Source organism: Carlito syrichta, unplaced genomic scaffold (genome assembly GCF_000164805.1).
Source record: "Carlito syrichta isolate Samal-C Ts95f unplaced genomic scaffold, Tarsius_syrichta-2.0.1 Scaffold153520, whole genome shotgun sequence".
Lineage (NCBI taxonomy): Eukaryota > Metazoa > Chordata > Mammalia > Primates > Tarsiidae > Carlito > Carlito syrichta.
The window spans coordinates 458,226-484,711 of NW_007097616.1; the positions used below are offsets into that span (position 1 = coordinate 458,226).

Below are 26,486 nucleotides of genomic sequence, written 5' to 3' on the forward strand. Positions count from 1 at the left end.
GAGCTGGGGGTTCGAGGCCGCAGTGAGCGAGGATGGCGCCACTGCACTCTGGCCTGGACGACAGAGTGAGGCCCCATCTCAGAAAAGGAGGGGAAGGAATACGCTTTTGTAAAAAGATCAATTGACACGCAATCTGATTTTTTTTTTTTTTTTTGATTCGGAGTCTCACTCTGTCGCCCAGGCTCGAGGCGGGTGGCAGACTCAGGGCCACCGCAGCCTCAACCTGCTGGGCTCAGGGGATCCTTCTCTCCCAGCCTTCCAAGTAGCTGGAACTACAGGTGCATGCCGCCACACCTGGCTAATTTTTAAAATTTATTGTAGAGACGAGGTCTTGCCAAGTGGCCCAAGCTGGTCTCGAACCCCTGACCTCAGTCCTCTAGCCTCCGTCTCCCAAACTGCTGGGATTACAGGCCTGAGCCACCGCGCCCGGCTGACTTTGCTGATTTCTGGTTCTCAGAAAAACTGGTCCAGAGTCCAATAACTCAGCTTCCTAGAGCCCCACGCAATGGAGACAACTTCCACGTGGCCTGGCTGGTAGCTTTAAATCACCTTCAGGTGAGGCGCTTATACTCACAGCCGGCCTTGCTACTTCTCTTTGCTTTCATGGTAACCCACTACAACGGCTCAAATCCTGACGACCGGCTCACGGCCGATTGAAATGTAAGCCTACGGTTGACGAACCCATTCCTGAGAAACTCAAGGGTGCGTGCACCCCCTGGACAGGGAGGCCAGTTCCTCTATGGGAAACATTATTAATTATAATTAAACCAACCCAGAGTCTTGTGACAACTGGTCACAGATGTTTTCCCTTGCCCTGATGAGCTCAGAGTAAATACTAATTGTGATGGTAAATAAAACTTTGGCAGGCTGGGCACGGTGGCTCACGCCTGTAATCCCAGCACTTTGGGAGGCCGAGGTGAGAGGACTGCCTGAGCCCAGGGGTTCGAGACCCGCCTGGTCAACTTGGTGAGACCTCATCTCCACAATAAATCAAAAATCAGCCGGGCGTGGTAGCGCGCGCCTGTAATTCTGGCTACTCGGAAGGCTGAGGCGGAAGGATCACCGGAGCCCGGCAGGTCGAGGCTGTGGTGGCCGGGAGCGGCCACTGCATACCAGCCTGGGTGACAGAGTGAGACTCCAACTAAAAAAAAAAAAAAAAAAAATTTGGCTGATGTGTGCAAGACTGGTTTAGATGTTTCTCAGCCATCTTTTGTCACACACCTGGGGTCACTCTGAGGAAAACATTCATCAATCACTGCTGTTTCTTGCTTTGGGAGAGGGAGTCTACAAGAGCCACCGCACCCAGCTAGTATCTGTTAAGAAGTAGAATCTCTCACTGGCTCAGCCTGTAACTCCAGCCCACTGGGAGGCTGAGGCAAGAGGACTGGCTGAGCCCGCGGGTTCGAGACCAACCCAGGCAACTTGGCGAGACCTCATCTCTACAATAATTGAAGAAAAAATTAGCCAGGCATGATTAGCACACACCTGTGGTTCCAGCACTTGGAAGGCTGAGGCGGAAGGATCGCCAGAGACCAGCAGGTCAAAGCTGGGGTGGCCGTGAGTGTGGAACTGCACTCCAGCCTGGGTGACAGAGTGAGACTCCAAATCAAAAACAAACAAAAAAGAGGTAGAATCTGTTGAGTCCACCTTCCTCATAACTTTGAGCACTCAATGATAAAACATCTGGAGCTATAAAAACACACAGATGCTGATGTGTATCTTTTAAATTACAACACAATATTCAAACAGAGCGTAAGACAAGCTAAAAACAAGTGAACATTTGACTCTTGGTGATTCTTAAAACCAGTGTCAAGAGACCATTAGGCTAGAACTCCAACAGAAGACATCATTTTCTTCCAGCGATTACTTCTCTGAAACGGAATCTTACAGATTCAGGCCATTCTAAACCTTTACGGGATGAGGGTTGTCAGCCCCCAAAGACACCGTGTCTTCTGGCAGACAGCCTCCCTTGGAGAGGAGCTTTAGGCAGCTCTTCTGCATACAAGGACTTGCCCAAACATGTTGAATGAAAACCAACCCAGGTGGCAGCCATTTGCCCAAGCCCAAGCCAGGACGGGCTGACTCGAGAGGTGAACGACTCAAGGGGTCCTTGAGTGCATCTCCACCCAACACAGGGACACTCCAGAACCTCCCACGGGAGGCGTGATGAGTGCGAGAGACGCAGAGAAGACAGGACCCGACATACCCCGAGGGTGGGCGTGCTGCTAAGCACGGGAGGCCTGCGGTGCATCACACCTGCGGAGATGACTTCCTGTTCCCCCCATTTCCCACTTCCCCAAGCATCCTGACAGGCAACCCCATCACCCAGGGGCCTCACATGGAATTATTTTGTCCTTTCTCATGAAAAACAGGGGGAACTAATACTACTTTTCTTAAACAGGTACACCAAGATCTATATGGCTTTTTGGACTTACAACATATAGCAAAAGAAAGACCATGAAATGTGTTCCTCTTTTTTAGAAAGTATGCTAGATGGCCATTTTGTGTTTCTGTTGGAAAATCAAGAGAAACAGACCCCCTTGCTGACTCAAATGAAATGCAAGGACTCTGGGTCGACAATTTCTCCACAAGGAAATTGTCAGAATACCTCCCTTTCCACCTCCTCCACTCGTGAGCAAGTTTGATGTGGACCTAGGTGGAACCTGGGCCCACCTTCAAAACCAAGGAATCTTGTGGGTGGAAGCCTGCTTATGAAGAAATTTCACCTTTACCACAGATTTGAAAGTTGTAACAGAAATATCTGAACGTTGCTGGGTATTATTACCTTTGATAAAAACAAAGAAGCAGTAAAAATCCTTTGACTGACTTCTCATCCCGTCCAGAAACGTCTGTCTCTCTTTATTTTTATTCTTTTTTTTTTTTTTTTGAGTTGGAGTCTCCCTCTGTCGCCCAGACTGGAGTGCAGTGGCCGCTCCCGGCCACCGCAGCCTCCACCTGCTGGGCTCCGGCGATCCTTCCGCCTCAGCCTTCCGAGTAGCCGGAATTACAGGCATGCGCTACCACGCCCGGCTGATTTTTTGATTTTTTATTGTAGAGATGAGGTCTCGCCTGCCCAGGCGGGTCTCGAACCCGTGGGCTCGGGCAATTCACTCACCTCAGCCTCCCAAAGGCGCGGAGTTACAGGCTGAGCCACCAAGCCCGGCTTGTCTCTCTTTAATTAAAAGAATTGGCAATAAGGCCTAGCTCAAAAGGAAAGTTTTCCATCCCTAATTCTGTCGGGTATTAGAATATTTCAACTCAGGCCATCCTCCGAGTTCACTTCAACACACATTTACCTACTATTGGCATGCCAGAGTAGATACTGGGATCCAAAGAAAAATAAAATCTAGTTCTTGTGTCAAGAAACTCATGGCCTAAAAGAAGAAAGTAAATAAGCACGATTGCACTACACCATTGCACTTTTTCATTTTACTGATGAGGACCAAGGCTCAGGGGAAAAAAAAAAAAATATATATATATATACACACACACACACACACACACATATATATACACATACATATACACACACATTATATATATTTATCATATTATACAAGTATATTTATATAAAAAATATAAATTTATTATATAAACAAATATAATTTTTTTTTGAGTCGGAGTCTCACTCTGTCACCCAGGCTGGAGTGCAGTGGCACACTCATGGCTACCTCAACCTCAACCTGCTGGGCTCAGGTGATCCTTCTACCTCAGCCTTCCAAGAAGCTAGAACTACAGGCACGTGCCACCACACCCAGTTAATTTTTTTATTTTGAGATGAGGGCTCACCAAGTTGCTCAGGCTGGTCTCAAAACTGTGGGCTCAGGCAATCCTCTCACCTCAGCCTCCCAAAGTGCTCGGATTATAGGCATGAGCCACCGCACCTGGCAGAAAATAGTTCTAAGTAATCAAGTACACAGATAACTAATTACCCAAAGTCAGCCAGAATTCAAAGCACAGTAGTTCTTCTTCAGACTACAGCCACTCCTATATTATTCTATTTCGTAACAGTACTTACTTAGCTTGAGCTTACGAAGAATGGCTAAAGAAAATTTGGAAAGCTGTGTCTTTTAGCCAGCATTTCTTGAATGGAAGTGAATTTTTAAATGTCATTTGTGAAAGTGGAGTAGATTTCAAGTCTTCAAAGGCCTGTACAAGGTGCCACCCTGGACTGCTGTCCTGAGTTCACCTAGCTCAAGGGAGAGCTAAAAAACACAGCAGTGCTGGCTCTTCAAAGAAAAGCAGCCTTAAATGGTGAACCACACATAACTCATCCCAAACTTGCATTTGACAAGTCTCCATGAAAAGGAGGAATGGTTTGGGATGACCCCAAATCATGCTTTCGGGTTTTCTCCTAAAACGGCATCTAGGCTTTAGAATGGACAGGGTCACACTGTACCCAGGTTGGCTTGAACTCCCTGGGCTTGTGATCCTCCCATCTCAGTGTATCCTTGGGATTACAGGTGTGTCCCACTTGCCCCTCAACAAAAAACCTTATGCTCTCCCATGTCTGTGAGGGTTGCTTTTATTTTGTGTCATTTTATTAAGTTAGAAGGCTGACCACCAAGAAATATTTTGAAAAGACAAACAGGCATGTTCACTTCTCTATTCTCAAACCTAGTATATTTCTAACAATCCAGGTAAGTGGCTTTTAACAGACCACACCACTCCTCAATCATGTGCTTCTGTCCTTCTACTTACCTTGCACCTGTAACCCGTCTTTTCGATTTCATCATGAAAAATTCCCAGTCTTCTTCTGCCCGTTCGGACTCCCATTCATCCACTCTACTGAGCTTTATGCTGGGGAGTCCAATGACCACTAAGGCACAGGGTTTTGACAGTGGTCTAGTGAGAAAGATGGACGTCTCCAAGGTATTACAGTAGGCATGCTATGGTAACAATCTCTCAGGGTTCTATACAGCCTCCAATGAGGGGCACAGGAACCCACACCCAGGAAAGCTACACTATGAATTCTCTCCACTGAACAGCAAAAGCAGACTAGTTTATTCCAGGCGATACTCAGTGCCTGGCCAAAACCTTAGGGTGTACCATGTGCAAAAGCGCTAAGGCAAAATCTAGGATGGCTGCAGGGGAAGACAAACTGGGGGAAGCTAATTCAGTATGGCCAGACCTTGTACGTTTCCATGTATTTGGGAGAGGAAGAGAGCACTTGAGAAATTAGGTTGCAGAGTTAGATCAGGCCAGATTATGAGGACCTTGGATGCCATTCAGGGAGGGACATGATTATGTTTCACAATCAGGCCACGAGGCCACGCAGTAATGTTGGATAAATAACCGGACAGTGGCGTCAGGCTCTAGAAAGTAGGATGGATGAGACACGGTAACAGGAGGGCCACGGTTTGCTGATTGATGGGCTGTGGCGAGTAGGTGACAGCAAGCTCAGGGGAAAAGGATTCCACTCTGTATGTGGCTTTGAGGTGCCTGTGGACGGCCACATGATGCTGAGCAAGCAATTGCCCTGATCCACAGAGCTCAGGGGTGTTATCAGCAATAAGTGTAGTTGAGGAAAGAGGAATCACCCAGAAAGAAGGGAAACATCAGGAAGACTTTCTAGATAAAACAAGACCTTTGGGCCAGGTTAGGAGAGTAGCAAGTCGTTCTTTTTTAGATGGGGGTCTCACTGAAGCCTCACCCTCGCATTCCTGGGCTCAAGTGATGGTTCCGCTCAGCTTCCCAAGTTGCTGGAATTACAGGCATGAGCCACGGCGCCGGGCCGGAGAGGAGCAAGTTCTGCTCTGAGCCTCACCTCCCATGGCCTCCACCACCAGCCCAAGTTCATTCCAGCCCTGTTCTCCAACCTGGCCTTTCCACCACACTCTGGTCCCGCTTACCCAAACCAGTCTGTGTTATGAGCTCCAGAAGTCACAGCATGCCCTCCATGAAGCATTAATTTTACTCCAATGACTTGGCAAGTGACAGATATTTTTATGCTAGAACAAAATTATAAAGGAGAAAACAAGCCGGGCTCGGTGGCTCAGCCTGTAATCCCAGCGCTTTGGGAGGCCGAGGTGAGTGGACCGCCTGAGCCCGTGGGTTCGAGACCCGCCCGGGCAACTTGTCGAGACCTCACCTCTACAAGAAATAAAAAATTAGCCAGACATGGTAGCGCATGCCTGTAGTTCCAGCTACTTGGAAGACTGAAGCCCAGCAGGTCAAGGCTGCGGTGCCGGGAGTGTGCCACTGCACTCCAGTCTGGGAGTCTGGGCAACAGAGTGAGACTCTAACAACAACAAAAAAAAAATATTAAAAAAATAAAATAAAATAAAGGAGAAAACAAAAAACTCTTATTTTAAAAACTTAAAATTTCAATACTTTGTGCCCTTCAGCACCAATCCAGGCTCTGTATTCCAGAAAAAATCAATATCCTACATCAAACTCGAATTATACAGAGGCCATTGTTCGCTTTTTCTCACAAACACAAATATGGAATAAAAATAGTCACAATTACTTAGGGAATGTAATTTGTTTAAGTGACCTGTCTGGTTGATGGGCTGTTTCCTGAAATTTCCTAAATACATTTACATGGACAAGCCTACCTTGAACATAAAGTCTGAGAGTCATGGTCTGTACGCTTCAGACCATTATCAATAAGGCAGATACTAGCTGTTCTCAAACATCACATTCTGTTGCCAATTAGTCACTTGTTAGTGTGGCAGTACATAATATGCAACCATTAACACGGTCAGTATTCTCTAAGGATTTCCTGTCCGCATTTCCCAACTGAGTTCCACTCCCACATTCAGTGATCCCAGGACGACAGCATCACTGTGACCTGAGAACCTGCTAGAAACACAAATACCCCACTCCCTGCCCCACACTAGCTGCCCAGCAATCTGTTAAGGACTTCCAAGTAACAGCTGGAGCTGAACCACCACACCCCCACAGCATCCCTCAGCTCCTGATATTACAGCAGAGGTTCTGAACCCGGAAGCCGAGAGTCCCAGGAAGTCACAGGCAAATGTGCATTCCTGGGGAGACGCTGTCTAGCTCTCCACCTTCTCAAAGGGATGTTAACCTAAGCAGGGTTAGGGGCCACTGTTTCGGAGTCATCAAATTCAGCAGAGTTCACTTCTACAAATATACACCAAGCCAAACTTTTCTCCAAGCCCTTTAATGTTTACTTAAACAGTTGAGGCACAAGCAATAATAAAACTGGATTTTTTACGTTACAAGACTTTGTATGATATCTGCATGATATACCAATTTTCTCATAATCTTCCACAGTAACATTTCATTAAGATTCTGGTCCATAGGTTGATTCAACAAGGTCAGAAAGACAAGCAGATGGTAAAAACATCAAACTTACTGAGGGGTAAGAGGAATCAAAATTTACTGACTGCCTACTGTGCGAACTACACTGGTTTTACACACTTTACATAAATGCGAATGTAAGTTCTAGTTATCTGTTAATAGAACAACATTGCTACAACCAGGTAAGTGTATGTTTTAAATGTTCTTTAAGTATAAACTGTGAACCCAAACAATTTACCTTTGCTCAAATAAGCATGTCAACGTGCACTAACGCATTTTCTATTTCCACAGACTTTTTGTTTTATAGGTATGCAATATTAAGCACATGGAAACATTCAAGCTGTTATTACTTCCCTTAAATCTGTTTTTTCTCCCCCCCTTCTTACCCACTGAGCACCATTTGGCCAGCATCACCACAACCACCTGGTTCTATCACTTTGGAACACTTAAGATGGGACCAGGATAGTGTTTAGCAATATTTCTGGGGGGAAAAGAGCTGATTTCTAAAATTAATACAGCTAGCTTTCAAACGTGGTACCTAACCTTAAAGCACCAAAGCTTTCATCGAAGTAAGAAAATATACACGGCCTCATCAGCTGTAAAATCAAGACATCCCTGCCTTTCCAAGTATTAGATTAAAGCCAGCTATTTTCAGAGTCAAGTAATGCCCCAGCTCATCCTGCGTTAGTCCTCAAGCGCACAGTATTCCCACCCTCCCCACATCTAAGGTGCCCCCTTCACTCCTCCAAACAAGCCCTTACTTTGAGGGGCCCATTCTTTCCTTGCTGACCTGTCCACCCCCTGCTTCCTTTCCCACCTTTATTCTCCCTCTGTCACTCTCTATTGATGCCTGGGTTCATACAGAATTGTTTCTTAGCTGCCTGGTCAATCCCTGACAATTACCATGACTTTAGATTTGGGACCCTATCAGTAAAAGTGACCGACTCGCATGTTTATTATACTGGTCATTACCTCAAAAAGGACACTGTGTATCGCCAAAAAAAAGCACTGTTTAAGGGTTCAGAATCACAAACCTTCAAGGTACTGAGGAAGAATACGCAACATGTGAGTCCCTAGTCTAACGTTCACATTTTATAGTGAGACTAGAGGACAGTTTAGAGATGTAACATGATTCATCCAAGGCTGTGAGGTTAAACATAAGCAGAAACTACAACAGTATTCCAACTCTTTCCACTATACCACAAAAAACCCAAGGTTAATAACAGTTAAGTCTATAAGTACACCAAAATAGAACACCTGGTACATAGGAAAGTCTTTGGGATGGCTCCACAGATTTTAGGCAGGGTAAAGGCAATCTGTACAGTGCGAAATGTTACTCAGCTCAACAGATCCACACTAAATACAAAAGATCCTTACTCTCAGTTCTGAAACTGAAACTGTGATTGCAGATAATGTCACGATGTGAGAATAAGAAGTCCCACCAGCTCCATTCTTTTCAATTCTTCAGCCTCAAGGCTTACCTTACTTTCACTGTTTAACAAGATAAAATTAATCAAGTTGAAGCAGGATTAAGGAGGTACACTGAAAATAAAAAGCAAAAAGGGAACCCACGTTTTACAAGCAGATCGTCCCAGTTACCTTAAAAGGTTAAATTTTCAGAATAATTTACAGAGTATTGACAGAACCACGTAATTTCATTGAAAAATCAACAAAACAGTTATACCATTAAAAAAAGGTCAGTTCGGAAATACTAGGTCAGGCGAGCATGCAAAATCCAGAATAAACAAAAAAATGCAAGACCTGGTTGCCCACATATACTCCTCAGGTGCAGCTGAATAAAATGTGAAATAGAACCAAATAGAAGCTGAAAGGGACACTTCAGAGATCAGCAGACCAAATCCCTCAATCAGTAATGAGGAAGTGAGCAGACATGAACTGTGAAGCTCACAAGGCTAGGTTAGGGCGTACAAAGATCTAATTCCTGGTGCTATTTGCAACTACATATATCTAAAATACAAGGAGATACTCAAAACACACTAAGCCCACTGATTTAAACAAAATATTTTAAGACTGACACACGGGGTGGGGAGGGGGTGAAGCTGTTAACACAACACAGCAGCATACCTCACAGTTACGTTTAAGAGATTAAATGGAAACGATCACTCAAAAATTTTAATGCTCAGTTTTCACAATCACAATCAAGTCTCTTACAGCAAAATGTACTAGCCTAAAAATGTGCATTCTTCAGCTTTCTCCTACACTTTTTTTGTGTGCCTATGTTTCAAAACTGAGCACTGGGTAATTTTAACATACGTAATGTTATATATACATTTTAGTTGCATGTTTTAGGAATAAACAAAATCCATATTTCAGTATCTCATAGTTTATAGGATGAAAAGCTCTCTATCAAAATACACCTTTCACTGGGAAAAATAAATAAAACATACGAATGGATCTACACAAAGTAAACATTAACTTTGGTAGATTTCAGTGTGGAGTAGTCCATAACAAGCATCTCTGCCCTTACTCCCCCAGAACTGCTCAGCCTCCAAGTTTAGAATTTTTAGAACATTTTAAACCGAGATCTTATCATGTTGACATTTGTTTCTCATTCCACATCATCTTCAGCCAAGCTCTGAGCACTTACAATTCTCTGAAAGAGAAAAGAAAATTTTTTAAGTGTCACAAACATTTAATCAAGATTCCAAGTTCAACATAAAATGCTCTTTGTACTCAAAGAATCAAATCTTGCTAGAGTTCACACATTCTAACATTTATTTCAAAATATATTGTCAGCATCTAAGGAAACAATGATCATACTACTGTCAGTGCAACATCAAGGCAAGTTAATAAAGGAGGAATAACATTATATTAAGCTACATATTAGTCAAGTAATTATGTAACTAAAAATAAGAGGAATCTGACATCTCTCTTCACTCCCACTTAAAGTGAGAATCGTGGCTAGTGCTTTACTGATCATTCTATGAACCAAACATTTCCCTTTTTGGCCTGGAAATACTCATAGTCATTATACATATATAAAAAGGAATACTGCATTCTGAAAACATTTCCAGAAGTGAGACAACTGAGTAAAAGAGGGCATTTTTATAGAGAGGAATTAGGCTTCATCTTGAATTCACACATATTTCAAAAGACATCACCCTCAGGTCAATTTTCCAAAAGCACTGTGCCATGCTGCCTTTCAAACAGCGTGTGATATTAAACAGAGGATTCCAATGTAAATCCTCTAGCACTATAAACCTGTTAGTCTACATTAAAAAAGATGCAGACCAAGTCCTTGGTTTTCCAACTCTTCTAACCTTTGGGACTTTTTAAACTCAAGTTACGCATAAATTAATCTTTTGCAGTTTTTTAATTGTAACCTGCACTTTTGATTAGGATTTGAGGATGTAGTCAAATAGCTCTGAATTCCAAGCCCATCCCAGCAGAAGCAGAAGTGCTGAATCGTTAAACAAGTCAGAAGCCCAAACTCCTTTATGACCTGATGCCCAGGCTATGCCACCTTAGCTCCTGTCAGGCCACCTAACTGAAGGCCTGGCCTCCCGGAAGCAAGTTGTATAAGTAGCTGAATATAGCCCAAGTTTGCACAGATTTGAATACGAAGGCCTAAGACAGACACTTCTTGATCTATCTATAGGGCACAATCACTAGCTCTTATGACCAGTCAATCACTTGGATATTTGGCATTAGGGAAAAAAAGTTTGAGAGCTAACATCCCCAGTATTATTTTCATCACACAGATGAGTTTCATGATTTTATCATGTTCACTAGGCTAACCATTCAATAATCAGATCCTACCCACTTTTATTTCATAACATTTCAATTCCTTACCTGACTAATTGTTGGGAGCTTAGTCAGAAGCATCTGGAACACTGGCGGTGGGAGAGTTTGCTGTAACACCTGCAGTAACTGCTGTGGCTGTCCACAGACAGCAATTGCATTTGTTAGATGGTCTACACCCTTCTCATATTCACCTGTAAGATTTATATACAATTAAAAGCTTTTGTCAAAAATTCAAGTTTTCATTCTATCTCCAAGTGATGAACACTGTGGAAGTAAAAAATTGGAAATAACCTAACTAAATATTATGAAGCCATTAACAAGCAAGAGTCAAGATTGTTGTCTTTTTTTTTTTGATTCAGAGTCTCAATCTGTCGCCCAGGCTGGTGTGCAGTGGCACACTCACAGCCACCACAGCCTCCACCTGCTGGGCTCAGGCAATCCTTCCATCTCAGCCTTCCAAGTAGCTGGAACCACAGGCGTGTACCACCATGCCTGGTAAGTCTTTTGATTTATTATAGAGACAAGGTCTCACCTAGTTCCCAGGCTGGTTTCAAATCCACAGGCTCAGGCAATCTTCTCACCTCCACCTCCCAAAGTGCTGGGATTACAGGCGGAAGCCACCATGCCCAGCTAAGAATTCTATGTACTGATATGAAAGTATTTCAAATATATATAAGACAGGCATAATGGCTCATTATACCTGTAATGACCCAGGTGAGAGCCTCACTTGACCACAGGAATTTGAGACTAGCCTTGGCAACATAGTGAGATAACAAAATAACAACAACAACAACAGATAAAAGTAACAAAATTAGCTGGAAATGTAGGGGCACGTGACTGAAGTCCAAGATACCTGGGAGGCTGAGGTGGGAGGATCACTTGAACCCAGGAGTTCGAGGCTACAGTGAGCTAAGATCATGCCACTGCACGCCAGCCTGGGAGACAGAGTGAGACCCTGTCTCTAAAAAAAAAATTAATTAAAACAAACAAATATACATACATAAAGGGAAATAAAGTGTAAAAATGTGCAAGTATACTACTACTTACATACTTAGAATATTTCTAAAGGTTACCAAATAAATTGTTAACAACAGAATAGTACTTTACTTTTCTTTTTTGAGTTGGAGTCTCACTCTGTCATCCAGACTAGAGTGCAGTGGCCGCTCCCGGCCACCACAGCCTAGACCTGCTGAGCTCCGGAGATCCTTCCGCCTCAGCCTTCCAAGTAGCTGGAATTACAGGCGCGCGCTACCACATCCGACTAACTTTTTTGATTTATTGTAGAGATGAGGTCTCATCAAGTTGCCCAGGCGGGTCTTGAACCCGCGGGCTCAGGCAATCCACTCACCTCAGGCTCCTAAGGCGCGGGATTACAGGCTGAGCCACCAAGCCCAGCGGAATAGTACTTTTCTATGAGAAGAGAGAACTAGAAGAATGGGTCTGAGATGGAAAGGAGACCCAACCTCACTTAACCAGCCCTTTTGTACTACCTGAATGTCACCATATGAAAATCTAAGAAAAAACATTTTAGCCGGGCTCGGTGGCTTATGCCTGTAATCCCAGCACTTTGGGGAGTAGAGACAAGAGGACTGCCTGAGCTGAGGGGACAGAGACCAGCCTGGGAAACTTGGCAAGACCCTATCTCTACAATACATCAAAAAATTAGCTGGACATGGTGGTACATGCCTGTAGTTACAGCTACTTGGAAGGCTGAGGTGAAAGGACTGTCTTAGCCCAGTAGGTGGAGGTTGCAGTAGCCGGGAGTATGCCACTGCACTCCAGAGTGAGAATTCAATACACCCAAAAGAAAATTTTAAAAGTGATACTAGCTATTGGAATTAAATTTTATTTATTATCAATATTAAACAAATAAAAATAAAATAAAGATGATACTAATACTAGTAGGAAAAATGGTCATACTAATGGACTACAACATGAGAAAACAGGTAATAAAATAGTGATTATCTCTGGGAGGATTCATTTTTTTTCATTTACCTATAAATGACTTTTTATTTTTATTTTTGAGTTGGAGTCTCACTCTGTTGCCCAGACTGGAGTGCAGTGGCCGCTCCCGGCCACTGCAGCCTCGACCCACTGGGTTCCGGCAATCCTTCCACCTCAGCATTCCGAGTAGCTGGAATTACAGGCGCACACTACCACACCCGGCTAATTTTTTGATTTATTGTAGAGATGAGGTCTCACCAAGTTGCCCAGGCGGGTCTCGAACCCACAGGCTCAGGCAATCCACTCACCTCAGCCTCCTAAAGCATGGGATTACAGGCTGAGCCACGGAGCCCAGTTTATAAATGACTTTCAACAGATGTTACTCTTCAAAGAAATAAATTAGAGCTAGTTTTGGAAGGTTCACTTAATTCAGTGCTTGTCCTCAGTTAGTTACATTCTAAATTAAACTCCAAAGGACTGTCCCAAATTCTCTGAGCAAAACTATGCTATTAAATATGGGTTCAAATTAAGTACTCCTCTGTATTGAACTTCCAATAAAATTAATTCTTTCCATTTGTCTCACTGAAAAAAAGTTTATTGGACTTAAATTTTTAAGTTATCATTTTATAAGCTGGGAAACATTTCTCCACAAGACTAACATTTCTGCACTTCTGAGCAGAAGCAGTTATTGTAGCCTTTGCTACAAATAAGTATGTATGTACAGTGAACCACCTCAGAACATATCACTCCTCTCTGTAGCAAGAGCAGACTTGCTTACTATTGAGTACATCACCATCTATGTCTATGGAAAAGGAAAGAGACGTTACTGCCCATTATAAAATAAATTTAGGTTTCTTAAATTCAGGGATCCTCTCCTATATGCACCCACTACATATACAGGTCTCACTCAACCCTCTTTGCATTCCCTACAGACTGGGGCTCAAGAGTGAGTGTAAATGCCAATACCCCTGGCTACTGCTAGCACAGTGAGTGATAAACTCTCCTTTGTCTCTGACTCAGAAGTCTCCTGTCTTCTGCCAGCATCCAGAAAACTAGGGCAGATTAACCTGTCATCATGCAAGTAATCTCAGAACTTTCAGAGTTCTTGATACCATTAAGGTAATTTTTTACTATGTTCTCTTTACTGAACAATTTTCCATAATATAAATTCACAGGAATTCAATGGTAATGAGAAGGAATTTTCTTTTCTTTTCTTTTTTTTTGAGTTGGAGTCTCACTCTGTCGCCCAGACTGGAGTGCAGTGGCCGCTCCCGGCCACCTCAGCCTCGACCTGCTGGGCTCCAACGATCCTTCCGCCTCAGCCTTCCAAGTAGCTGGAACTACAGGCGCACGCTACCATGCCTGGCTCATTTTGATTTATTGTAGAGATGAGATCTTGCCAAGTTGCCCAGGCGGGTCTCGAACCCGCGGGCTCAGGCAATCCACTCACCTCAGCCTTCCAAAGGGGCGGGATTACAGGATGAGCCACCCAAGCCCGGTGAGAAGGAATTTTCAACTAGTCTATCAAAAGAAGAGTAGTGCCACTCAGGATTAAGCATGATGTCAGCAGTGAGGGGAATGCTCTCCTTTCCCCCAACACCTGGGCCCTCTCCTCTTGGACCATTGGAGAAACTGAAGTTCAAAGTCTGTAAAAGATCTGAAAATGCTTCCTAATTGGTTTCTACCCCATATTCCTCTGTACTTACAGATGGTTGGTTCTCCTACTCACTTATTTTTAATCCTTCTGACAGCAATTTGGGTACAGGGAATAAGACTACCTGTGACTCTTTAGGTAAGATTAACTAGGCAAATTCCAATTCATGTCAATAAAGCATTTTTTGGGAAAAGGGAGCCGTGATAAAAAGTAAAGGTGGTCCCCAACATTTTAAATGGTTACTCTCTTCCCACAAAATAAACAACAAAAAAAATCACACCCAAATGCCTCTTATCATGTAATTCAATTACCTCTAAATCTACTGATCCAGCAGTGAGTAAGAAAAAAACTTGACAACTGATAACATTTTTATTGTCAGCAACTACTTCAAAGCTACTTTTGAAATAAAAGCTAATTTGACACTAAAAATATTCATAAGTACACATTTAAGATTCTAAATTACTGAGTAAATTTACATTTCCCAGGTTTGTCAATTTGGTAATTTTAATTTCATAATAGGAATCTTAAAAAAAAAATCTGTAAACACTGCTGATGAAATAAATGAGGTACAATGTAAGGAACAGTCAAAATTCTGGATCGGGTAACAGATTCGTTCTGAAATGAGGTGTCATGAACTCACCATGTGACCTTGATTAAGTTAACTAACCTTCTCTGGGACTTATTATAGCCGTTCCTTCCTATAAATACTGGAAAAGACCCAAAGATTAGATGAAGGAGTTGAGGAGTATATTCCTAGTCCATATTCCTTCAGATACTATTTACATATTGCAATATGGCTATAGACTCTAAAGTGCTTAAGAGTAACATCATAGGTAAAATTTTATTATATTTTCTATATCGTATGACACAGCCAGAAAATTTAAAACTTACTTAAAGTACATTATGGACAATGAGAAACTACAAGAAAGAGTTCATTTCACAGCCAGTCTTATAAAATAATCCTCAATTAAGTGCCTAAAAATCTGTCTTGAAATATTTAGAATATCTTTGCTAATAGCCAAACTACACCAAAAAGTCCTTTAATATCATAAATTTATATCAGTGTGAAGAATTCTATCTAGTTCCTTAGTCTTTTAATGACTATTACCTTGAGCTAGTAACTCTTCACCCAGCTGTATTTCTTCAAGGAAGAATTTCTGAACAGCTTCAGCATCTTTAAGATCAGGTAACTGTTTGGAAATAAAATATTTAGTAACTGACACCAAAATTATGCCAAGGAATATAACAAACACACAGAAAACCAATAAAAATAAAACAAAAAAATAGCTCATTTTTAAAAAAACTGATAAAAGAAATTTAGTCTTAAACAATACTTTTAAGAATGCAGAGTTCAGTATCCACATTCAAATGAAAGAAAAAAATACTTATCAATCAAACTGGTATTGAACAGTCTTAGAAAACTCTAAATCAACATAAAGGAAAAGTGAAGGATACAGATATGTACACTGTTCTACACATTTTACTCCAGAATACTTTCTAATTACTATTATGGTAGATTTTTATACAACTGTAACCACTTTGTTCTTATGATTCAACATACATGGCTTGTCTTTTTAAAACATATAAACTTGGTGTGATGGCTTATGCCTGTAATCTAGAACTTTGGGAGGCAAAGGTGGGAGGATCACTTGAGCACATGAGTTTGAGACCAGCCTGGGCAACATGATGAGACTCTACCTCTACAAAAAATAACAAAATTAGCCAGGAGTATAGGAGTGTGTGCCTGTAGTCCCAGCTACACAGAAGGCTGAACTGGGAAGATCATTTGAATGTAATAGTTCAAAGCTGCAGTGAGCTAAGATCATGCCACTGCACTCTAGCCTCTAGCCTGGGTGACAGGGTGAGACCCTGTCTCAAAAAAAAGAAAAAAGATAAAAAATAATTAAAATGTAGCCAGGCTCACTGGCTCAACCTGTAATCCCAGCACTTTGGGAGGCTGAGGTGAGTGAACTGCCTGAGCCCAAGGGTTCGAGACCCACCTGGGTAATTTGGTGAGACCTCATCTCTACAATAAATAAAAAAAAATTAGCCAGGCGTGCACGCGCTTGTAGTTCCAGCTACTTGGAAGGCTGAGGCAGAAGGATCGCCAGAATCCAGCAGGTCGAGGCTGCGGTGGCCAGGAACAGCCAACTGCATTCCAGTCTGGGTGACAAAGTGAGACTCCAACTCAAAAAATAAAAAAATAAATAAACAAGTAAAATGTATACCAATTATTAAAATGTCCATTTTTATTTAAAAAGTTTGACTTTTATTAATGAGCTTTTGGTTCTTGAATTACATTGTATACACTCTTTTTTGTTTGTTTGTTTTTTGAGTTGGAGTCTCACTCTGTCATCCAGACTGGAGTGCAGTGGCCGCTCCTGGCCACCGCAGCCTCGACCTGCTGGGCTCCGGCGATCCTTCCGCCTCAGCCTTCCAAGTAGCTGGAACTACAGGCGTGCACTACCACGCCCGGCTAATTTTTTTGATTTATTGTAGAGATGAGGTCTCACCAAGTTGCCCAGGCGGGTCTCAAACCCGCAGGCTCAGGCAATCCACTCACCTTGGCCTCCCAAAGTGCTGGGATTACAGGCTGAGCCACAGAGCCCAGCTCATTGTATACACTCTTATCCAACATAGGTGAACGAATTTAAGTTTTTGACAGTGGAGATATCATTCATTGAATATCTCAGCATATAGTAAGAATTCAATTCTATTCCTGAAACTAAAAGCACACACAGATGCACATCTGTTTTCCTATGTCCATAGACAGAAAAGACTACCAAAAACATATTATACATTTCAGAAAGGTAGTTTCAACATATTAGAACAACAAAGTGGTTCCCTGTTTCACCTATTACCATGTCCAGTCAACTAGGCGTATTGATTATTCACAACTGTCTCAAAATAACAAACTACAATTGATGTAATTTTTTCTTGCCTCAACTTGCTTTAAAATGAACGGCTAAGCCTTAGGAATCCAGACAATATAACTAACTTCAACGAAAAGGAAAAGGTGCATGCACAATGATTAACATTTACTTAGTTTACTTACAAATGCCACAGAACATTTTTTACCGAGTAGATAATAAACCTATGTTGTTAAAAATAACCATGAGCCCAGGCACGGTGGCTCATGTGTGTAAACCCAGCACTTTGGGAGGCCGAGGAGAAGAGAATTGTCTGAACCCAGGAGTTCGAGACCAGCCTGGATGATATGGTCTAGTACCTTTTTGGTACCAAGGTCTAGCATCTCTGCAATAAATTTTAAAAATCAGCCAGGTGTGGTGATGCTCACCTGTAGTCCCAGCTACTAGGAAGGGTGAGACGGAAGGATCACCTAAGCCCAGCAAGTCAAGGCTGCAATGGCTGTGATAGTGCCACTGCATTCCAGCCTGGTTGACAGTGAGACTCCTACTCAAAAACAACAACAACACGAACCTAAGATGTATGAAAAGAAAAAATAAAAGAGTTGTGCCGACAACTGTATACTGCAAGGTTGAAAACTTGCAGGACAGTAGGATTCTGGGTGTAAATAATCTTGAATAACTTTAAAAATGAATAGCATGGTTCTTTTAAAGGAAGTTGGAGCAAGGAAAATTAAATCAATAAATGTTATATTTATATTAAGAACAGGACAACTTGCAGTTGAAGTTATTAAACAATTTCTAAAAACAACAAACTACATTTTAAAATAAAAAGCAATGTCCAGTATCAACTGGTTTTCTCCAAATACATATATGAAACAGACCTTAAAATAATATTTCTACAAAGAATGTCATATAATCAAAACAAAAAACGGACTATTACCTTCGAAAGCCCGGCTCTCTCCTTGGCAAGCTTCTGTCTCTTTCTCCCTACAAGAAATGTATTGTAATATTTTCATTTTGCCATTATCAAAAGAGAATCAAAAGAAGTCTAATTGCTGTGGCAGTCATTACTTCCATTTGGGAAACATTCCTGACTCCAGGATCTCTGCCTCCTTGATTTCCTTATGATCTGCCAGAGCCACACGGCTAGTTCTGGTCAATCTACGAAAGGCAAAATGACACTGGGCGGGAGCATTCTTTCCTTTGGGGTACCAGGTCTGGCAATTCACCGTTACATTATGCAGCTCAAGTCCCTCTTCCAACCTACACAGGACATGTAACAGGAACTAATTTTAGGGAGTTTTACTACTGAAATACACCAAATTCTATCCTCAGTTAATGTTGCAAACTAACTGGCATTCTCTCTCTTTTTTTGAGTTGGAGTGTCACTCTGTCACCCAGGCTGGAATGCAGTGGCACGCTCCCAGCCACTGCAGCCTCCACCTGCTAGGCTCTGGCGATCCTTCCACCTCAGCCTTCCAAGTAGCTGAAACTGCAGAGTGAGTCAGTCTCCCTCTGACATGGAGGCTGAGGACACAAAGGCTCAGGCGATCCTTCCTCCTCATCCTTCCAAGTAGCTGGAACTACAGGCATGTGTCACCCACGACCGGCCATTTTTTCTTGGTTTATTGTAGAGATGAGGTCTCACCAAGTTGCCCAGGCTGGTCTTGAACTGGTGTGCTCACCAATTCTCTCACCTTAGCCTCCCAAAGGTTTGGGATTATAGGCATGAGCCACCGCCCTGGCATTCTTAAAGTGGGGGGATTAAATAAGTTTTCTAAAAATATAGTACTTACACATTTGGCAAAAATGGGGGGGGGGTGTGGGAATAGTGCTCAGAAATGCACTGCTTAAATCTTAACTATCGTTACTGATTAAGAGAGAAATAACAAACCCTCTGCCTAAGGTCTGCAAGCTGTTTTGTCTGTCTTGTTTTTGACACGAAATCAAGCAATAATAAAAATCTCAAGAGGAAGAGATGTTGTTTAAAACTCTACTCATCAGCCGGGTTTGGTGGCTCAGCCTGTAATCTGGTGCCTTTGGGAGGCTGAGGTGAGTGGATTGCCTGAGCCTAGGGGTTCGAGACGGGCCTGGGCAACGAGACCTCATCTCTACAATAAATCAAAAAATCAGCCGGGCGTGGTAGTGCACACCTGTAATTCCGGATACTCGGAAGGCTGAGGCGGGAGGATTGCCGGAGCCCAGCGGGTCGAGGCCGAGGTGGCCGGGCGCGGCCACTGCACTCCAGTCTGGGCGACAGAGTGAGACTCCAACTCAGGAAAAAAAAACTAAAACCTCTAATCATCAGCTAACTCTTCAGTAGGAGAAAATAGTAGGAAACTAACAGCATTTTAAAATGCTCTTTAGTGGTATACCTCATGTGGAAGGGTGTTGGAACACAGAAAGCACAAGCTTTGACACCCAACTGCCTTGTCTGTATTCTGACTCTCACTCACTAGCAATATATCCTTGGGCAAGTTCTGGTAACCTAGGCCTCACTGTCTTCCTAACACTGGTATAAGAGGAGTATCTACTTCATAGAGCTGCTGTGAGGATTAAATTAGTTAATACATGTTAAGTATTTTTTTAACAGTGCCTGGTTCGTAACTCATACAATATAAGCATTTGGAATTGAGTTCTTACAGAGCACTTACACTGTAATAGGTATTATAAGTAATCTAGAGATGACATACATAAGCTATATGGAAGGACTGTAGAGGTTATATGCAAATACTATACCATTTTATCTAAGAGACTTGAGCATTCTCAGATTTTGGTACCAGGGGAGTACTGGAACCAATCCCCCAAGATTACTAAAGGAGGAGTAATAATAAATTACTCGCCTGGCATGGTAGCTCACACTTGCAATCCCATTATTTTGGGAGGTGGAGGCAGAAGGATTGCTTGAAGCCAGGAGTTTGAGACTCCTGGGCAACAAAGTCAGAGTTCGTTTCTACAAAAAACTAGCCAGGCATGGTAGTACTTGTCTTGTAGTCCCAGCTACCCAGGAGGCTGAGGCAAAAGGACAGTCTGAGTTCTGCAGGCCATGGCTGAAGCTCTGAGTCATGACCGTGCCACTATACTCCAGCCTGGGTGACAGCGTGAGACTCCTGACTCAAAAAAAAAAAAAAAAAAAAGATTAATCGCTAAATCTACCAATGAGGCCAGGCACGATGGCTCACTCCTATAATCCCAGCACTTTGGGAGCCAAGGTGAGAAGACTGCCTGAGCCCATGGGTTCGAGATCAGCCTGGGCAACTTGGTAAGACCTCATCTCCACAATAAATACAAAATTAGCTGGGCATGGCGGTGCATGACTGTAGTTCCAGCTACTAGGAAGGCTGAGGTGGCCATGAGTGTGCCACTGCACTCCAGCTTAGGTGACAGAGTGAGACTCTGACTCAAAAACAAACAAACTACCAATGACACAGAGAATAACCATTGGCATAGCTAAGAAAAGGTAAGGTTCTACTAATTAGCTGGGTGATTTAGCTTAGGTAAATAAATCTCTTAACTCTCCCGAGATAAGCCTGCCTAATCTCACAGGGCTACCATGAGAAACAAAAGCCATAAAACAAGCAAATGTACTCTGAAAACCTTAAAGCACTCGACAAATCCAAGTCTCAATGCATGACTGAAGAGGCAGTGACCTGTTTGCCTATCTGCCAGACAGGTGGTTAATTTACTATGGTCAGGGTACCTTCTTTTCTTATCCTATCCTTTCAAACTAGATTTAACCACACCAGTGTCTGATGCCAACTTAGTGCCCCATAATATACAAAGTGCTACCACTCTAAGGCTTAAATACAATTCTAGCAATTCCAAAGAAAGTGTAGGTCAAAGTAGACCTTACATATTCATCTGAAGACTGCCAATTTTTCTAACAAAGTACCTTACCCAAGTGTTCATCACTCCAGAACTAATTGAGGGGAACAGAATACAGAACCTAACTCTATACTCAATTAGCTAAGGGTTTCCATTCTCTTTAGGCAGAAAATAATAAATTATACCAGAAGATGTTATCAAATTGCTAAATATGGTACAGACTTGAAATACACTAGAAGAGTATGCAAGACTAGAAAGGAAATGGAAAGACTTCAGAGGAACTGGACATGAAGACAAGGAACACCTGAGTGTTAATTAAGAGTGAGCACTAGGGGCTCGGTGGATCAGCCTGTAATCCTGCGCTTTGGGAGGCCAAGGTGAGTGGATTGCCTGAGCCGGCGGGTTTGAGACCTGCCTGGGCAATTTGGCGAGACCTCATCTCTGCAATAAATCAAAAAAATTACCCGGGCATGGTAACACGTGCCTGCAGTTCCAGCTACTTTGAAGGCTGAGACAGAAGGATGCCAGAGCCCAGCAGGTCGAGGCTGCGGTGGCCGGGTACGGCCACTGCACTCCAGTCTGGGCGGCAGAGCGAGACTCCAACTCAAAAAAAAGCAGAGTGAGCACTCAACAAGTTTTAGCTGCTACACGGCAGACACTATTCTAAATGTTTATTATTTTATGTAATACAATCACACTAAAATGTTTATTATTTTATGTAATACAATCACACTCTTCGTCTTACAGATGAGAAAATTTACCAACCACAACTACTTAGTGGCAGAATAGCAATTCAAATACAGGAAAGTTGAACTTCAGAGTATGTGTTCTCAAACATTATCCTGCCTCTATATGCAATAATGTGGAGAAGTAAAGACATTTCCATCATAATAAAAAGTATCTCAGAAATGATCATGCCAAGTGTGTGTAATCAACACTGAGAAATTCAATCTGCTAAACCAGAATTTAGTAAAAACGAAAAAAATGATACTAAAACCCAAAAGAGTGAAACTTAGTTTCCATCACTATCCAATCTTGAATATATTTAAGAGGGTGAAGAGTGGTAATTGTCACTGAATACATTTAGCCAATACCCTTTATCAAATTTTAAGATCAGTTAGTTGCTATACATTTTTTTTTTTTTTTTTGAGTTGGAGTTTCACTCCGTCACCCAGACTGGAGTACAGTGGCCGCTCCGGCCACCGCAGCCTCGACCCACTGGGCTCCGGCGATCCTTCCGCCTCAGCCTTCCGAGTAGCCGGAATTACAGGCGCGCGCTACCACACCCAGCTGATTTTTGCTTTATTGTAGAGATGAGGTCTCGCCAAGTTGCCCAGGCGGGTCTTTTAGCAGTTAAGATTAAAATTAAAGTTCAAGACAGCCTAGGCAACATAGCAAGACACTGTCTCTTAAAAAAGTAAAAAATAAAAACAGGTCGGGCTCAGTGGCTCAGCCTGTAATTCCAGCACTTTGGGAGGCTGAGGCGAGTGGACTGCCTGAGCCCGAGGGTTCAAGACCAGTATGGGCAACTTGGTGAGACCTCATCTCTACATTAAAAAAAAAAAATTAGCCAGGTATGGTAGCACATGCCTGTAGTTCCACCTACTTGGAAGGCTGAGGTGGAAGGCTTGCCGGAGCCCAGCAGGTCGACACTGGGGTGGCCATGAGTGTGGCCCTGCACTCCAGTCTGGGTGACAGAGTGAGACTCCAAATCAAAAAAAAAAAAGAGATTAAAATTCTGACTTTAGTTTCATAGGACAATTAACTTGGTACATTAACTTACTTCCAGATATAGTATAACAGCATTTCTATGATAAAGGGACAGATGGTAACTGAATAAAAAATCAAGAAAGAATTACACATTCAATCAGCAGAATCAGGTCTTTACTCAGTATTTGCTAGGTATCAGTTTTTTGTTTTGTTTTTTATATTTTTGAGTTGGAGTCTCACTCTGTCGCCCAGGCTGGAGTGCAGTGGCACTGTCACAGTCACTAGCCTCTACCTGCTGAACTCAGGTGATCCTTCTGCCTCAGCCTTCCAAGTAGCCGGAACTACAGGCGTGCACTACCACACCCAGCTAATTTTTTATTTATTGTAGAGACGAGGTCTCGCCAAGTTGCTCGGGTGGGTCTCGAACCCTCGGGTTCAGGCAATCCACTCGCCTCAGCCTCCCAAAGTGCTGGGATTACAGGCTGAGCCACCAAGCCTGGTCATAAATCATTGTTAAAGCATTCATTTAAATATGATGCTTACTTAATGTAGTTTAAATGATGTGTCATTTCATCTGGCCCTTTATAAATGAAACACTCCTGTAGTTGGCATTATAATTTGGAAGTTAAACTTCATTCATTACTGATAATTTAGACTGATACAAATTATGCTTTAAAGATTCTGAAATGCTGCTCTTACTAACAGGAGACAAGTCTAAATAAACTAGGATCCCAGATTTAACCTCAAACCTTATTTTAAACAACTTAAGCCTCTTTTCCTTAAAAGCAGAAACAAGGGCTGGAGCAGTGGCTCAGGCAAGATCACTTGAGGCCAGGAGTTCAAGCCCAGCCTGGGCAACAAAGAGACCTTGTCTCTACAAAACCAACTTTTTAAAAAATTTAACCAGGTATGGTGGCACATGCCTGTGTTGGCTGAGCCCAGGAGGTCCAGGCTGAGGTGAGCAGTGACTGTGACACTCACTGTACTCCAGTGTTGGTGACAGAGAGACCCGATTCAAAAAAAGGAACCAGTCATGCAGTTATCTTTAAACAGATTGCAAAATTATTATGAATAAGTTTTACCCGCCAACAAAAATATCAAGTAACAAAATAATGCTATTCATAAAAAATTTCTAAGGCCGGGTGCGGTGGCTCAGCCTCTAATTCCAACATTCTGAGAGGTCAAGGAAAGAGGACTGCCTGAACCCTGGGGTCTGAGACCAGCCTGGGCAACTTGGTGAGACCTCATCTCTACAATAAATCACAAAAACTAGCCGGGCGTGATGGCGTGCGACTGTATTGGGGGCTACTTGGAAGGCTGAGGCGGAAGGATCCCCTGAGCCCAGCAGGCTGAGGCTGCGGTGACCAGCCTGGGCAACAGAGACTCCAAATTCCCCCAAAAATCTGTGTACAATGACAGTTCTTATGATTTTGTCAACCACAATTTTTGGTTTTTTCAAGGTTTTCTTTCTTTCTTTCTTTCTTTGGAGTCAGCATCTAACTCAGTCTCCCAGGATAGAGTGCAGGAGCGTGCTCACAGCCACCACAGCCTCGACCTGTTGGCCTCAGGTGATCCTTCTGCCTCAGCCTTCCAAGTAGCTGGAACTACAGGCACGTGCCACTATGCCCGGCTAGTTTTTTGATTTACTGCAGAGATGAGGTCTCGCCAAGCTGCCCAGGCTGGTCTCCAATCCCTGGCTTCAGGCAATCCTCTCTCCTCAGCCTCTCAAAGTGCTAGGGTTACAGGCATGAGCCACCGAGCCCGGCTTCTCAAGGTTTTCAACAGGATTTCAGAGCTTCCCATGGAAAAGGGTCAATCCACTCTTTAAAGAGCTTTACATATGCAACAACACTCCTACCCCAACTGCCAACCATTCTGGAAAATGACCCTAAAGTCCAGGAGTCACATCGGCTGCCAGTACTTGTGCAGTGGCACCTCCTAGGCCAGGAAAATAATGGTGGGCACTTCAAATATCTTACTTAATCTTCCCAAAAACCAACAAGAGGTAGGTGGCATTTCCTGATTTTACAGCTAAGGGAATCAAGATTCAGAAACCCCAAGATGATGTCGCTAAATCGGTGGCCAACCTGGCCCTGGAAACCCAGTGTCTGAATCCAAAGCAGTACTCCTACCTAACCATAAATAAAACAAATTATGTCTATATCCCTTCCCCCACAAAACATAAGAGAGCTGCCACTGGATGTCATATTGTAAGAGGTACTAAGGTCGGGATGGCCCAATACAGTGGTCACTACTCGCATGTGGCTACCAAACGTTTGAAATGACTCGAAATAGCTTACTTAAATAGTAATCACTATCATTTAAGTGAATAATAGTCACTTCTCGGCACATTCCGGGCTTCCATAACTTACATATCCATTTTAGCTTCAGAGACTGTTTTGGCTGAGCAATCTAGATAAATTAGAAAAATGTTCCTTATTGCAACCAATCTGCTCTTCTATGGTTGCAAATGAAGACAGCCCTCCCACCAGTCCCCACCCCGCCAGTCCCAAGCGGATCACCGTGGTTTTGGTGGCAAGGTTTCCCCCTAGTCGACCTCGCTTAAAAGATGTCGCAGGTACGAAATAAGACTGAGCCACAGGAGAAGCGCAGCCCTTTGGACTCTCCTGCAAATTTCTGTAGCATTCACTCATATCTCGGAAGCACTCGGAGCGAAGCGACCAAGAGGGTTTAAGAATGCAACAAGGACACAACCGCACTGGACATGCGACTGGGTCTCGGGCGAAAGAAAATTCGTCCTATTCAAAAGGCCTGACTTTAGAGTTAAGGCTTCAAGAGGTGAGCCGGGCGGGCGCGATGGCTCACGCCTATAATCCCAGCACTTTGGGAGGCCGGAGTGAGAGGACTGCCTGAGCCCACGGGTTCGAGATCAGCCCGGGCAACTTGGCGAGACCTTATTTTCTACGATACATTGAAAGAAAAATATAAAAAAATAAAGAGGTGAAAGGAGGAAGAAAAAAAAAAAGAAGCACCCTACCCCGCCACACACACACACACACACACACACACACACACACACCCTAAACTGTAACACAGACAAGAGCTCATTTACAGAGCAAGTGTTTGGGGAAAACAAAATGGGAAAAATCCTTCCTTCAAAATGGAGGGACCATTGCGGGACACGAGGGCCCCCGAAGCCCTCGGAGCCGCGCAGCCAGCGCCATCTCCTCCTCCCCCCGCACCACGCGGTCACCAGCGCGGCCGGCGGGGGTCGGGGGGGGGAGAGGCCAGGCCCGAGGGGACCCACTCACGTTCACGGAGCCTGTTCTTGAAGTTGGGGTCACTCCGTCGCTTGCGGTCGAAGTAAATGCAGTACCCGATGAAAAGGGCCCCGCACACGCCGGCGGCGATGGCGCTGTTCCTGCCCACCATCTTTTCTCCGGAGCTGAGGGCGGACGGCGGCGGCGGAGACCGCAAAGGAGCGG

At 43.3% G+C, this 26,486-nt stretch overlaps 1 protein-coding gene across 2 annotated transcripts; it reads right to left on the bottom strand.

Moving 5' to 3' along the window:
• Window positions 1–9,385: 9,385 nt before the first annotated feature.
• Window positions 9,386–26,480, bottom strand: TOMM20 (translocase of outer mitochondrial membrane 20). 2 transcript variants are annotated; one of them, XM_021708868.1, is made up of 5 exons: window positions 26,319–26,480; window positions 18,446–18,492; window positions 15,744–15,825; window positions 11,086–11,228; window positions 9,386–9,886 (listed from the first exon to the last, which is right to left on the bottom strand). In XM_021708868.1, the coding sequence occupies exons 1-5, from the start codon at window positions 26,431–26,433 to the stop codon at window positions 9,842–9,844; spliced, it is 432 nt and encodes a 143-aa protein (XP_021564543.1). In that variant the 5' UTR covers window positions 26,434–26,480; the 3' UTR covers window positions 9,386–9,841. The 2 variants fall into 2 exon arrangements, with proteins under 2 accessions (XP_021564543.1, XP_008048779.1); XM_008050588.1 differs by having other exon boundaries at window positions 9,387–9,886; window positions 26,313–26,480.
• Between the last annotated feature and the right edge of the window lie 6 nt (window positions 26,481–26,486).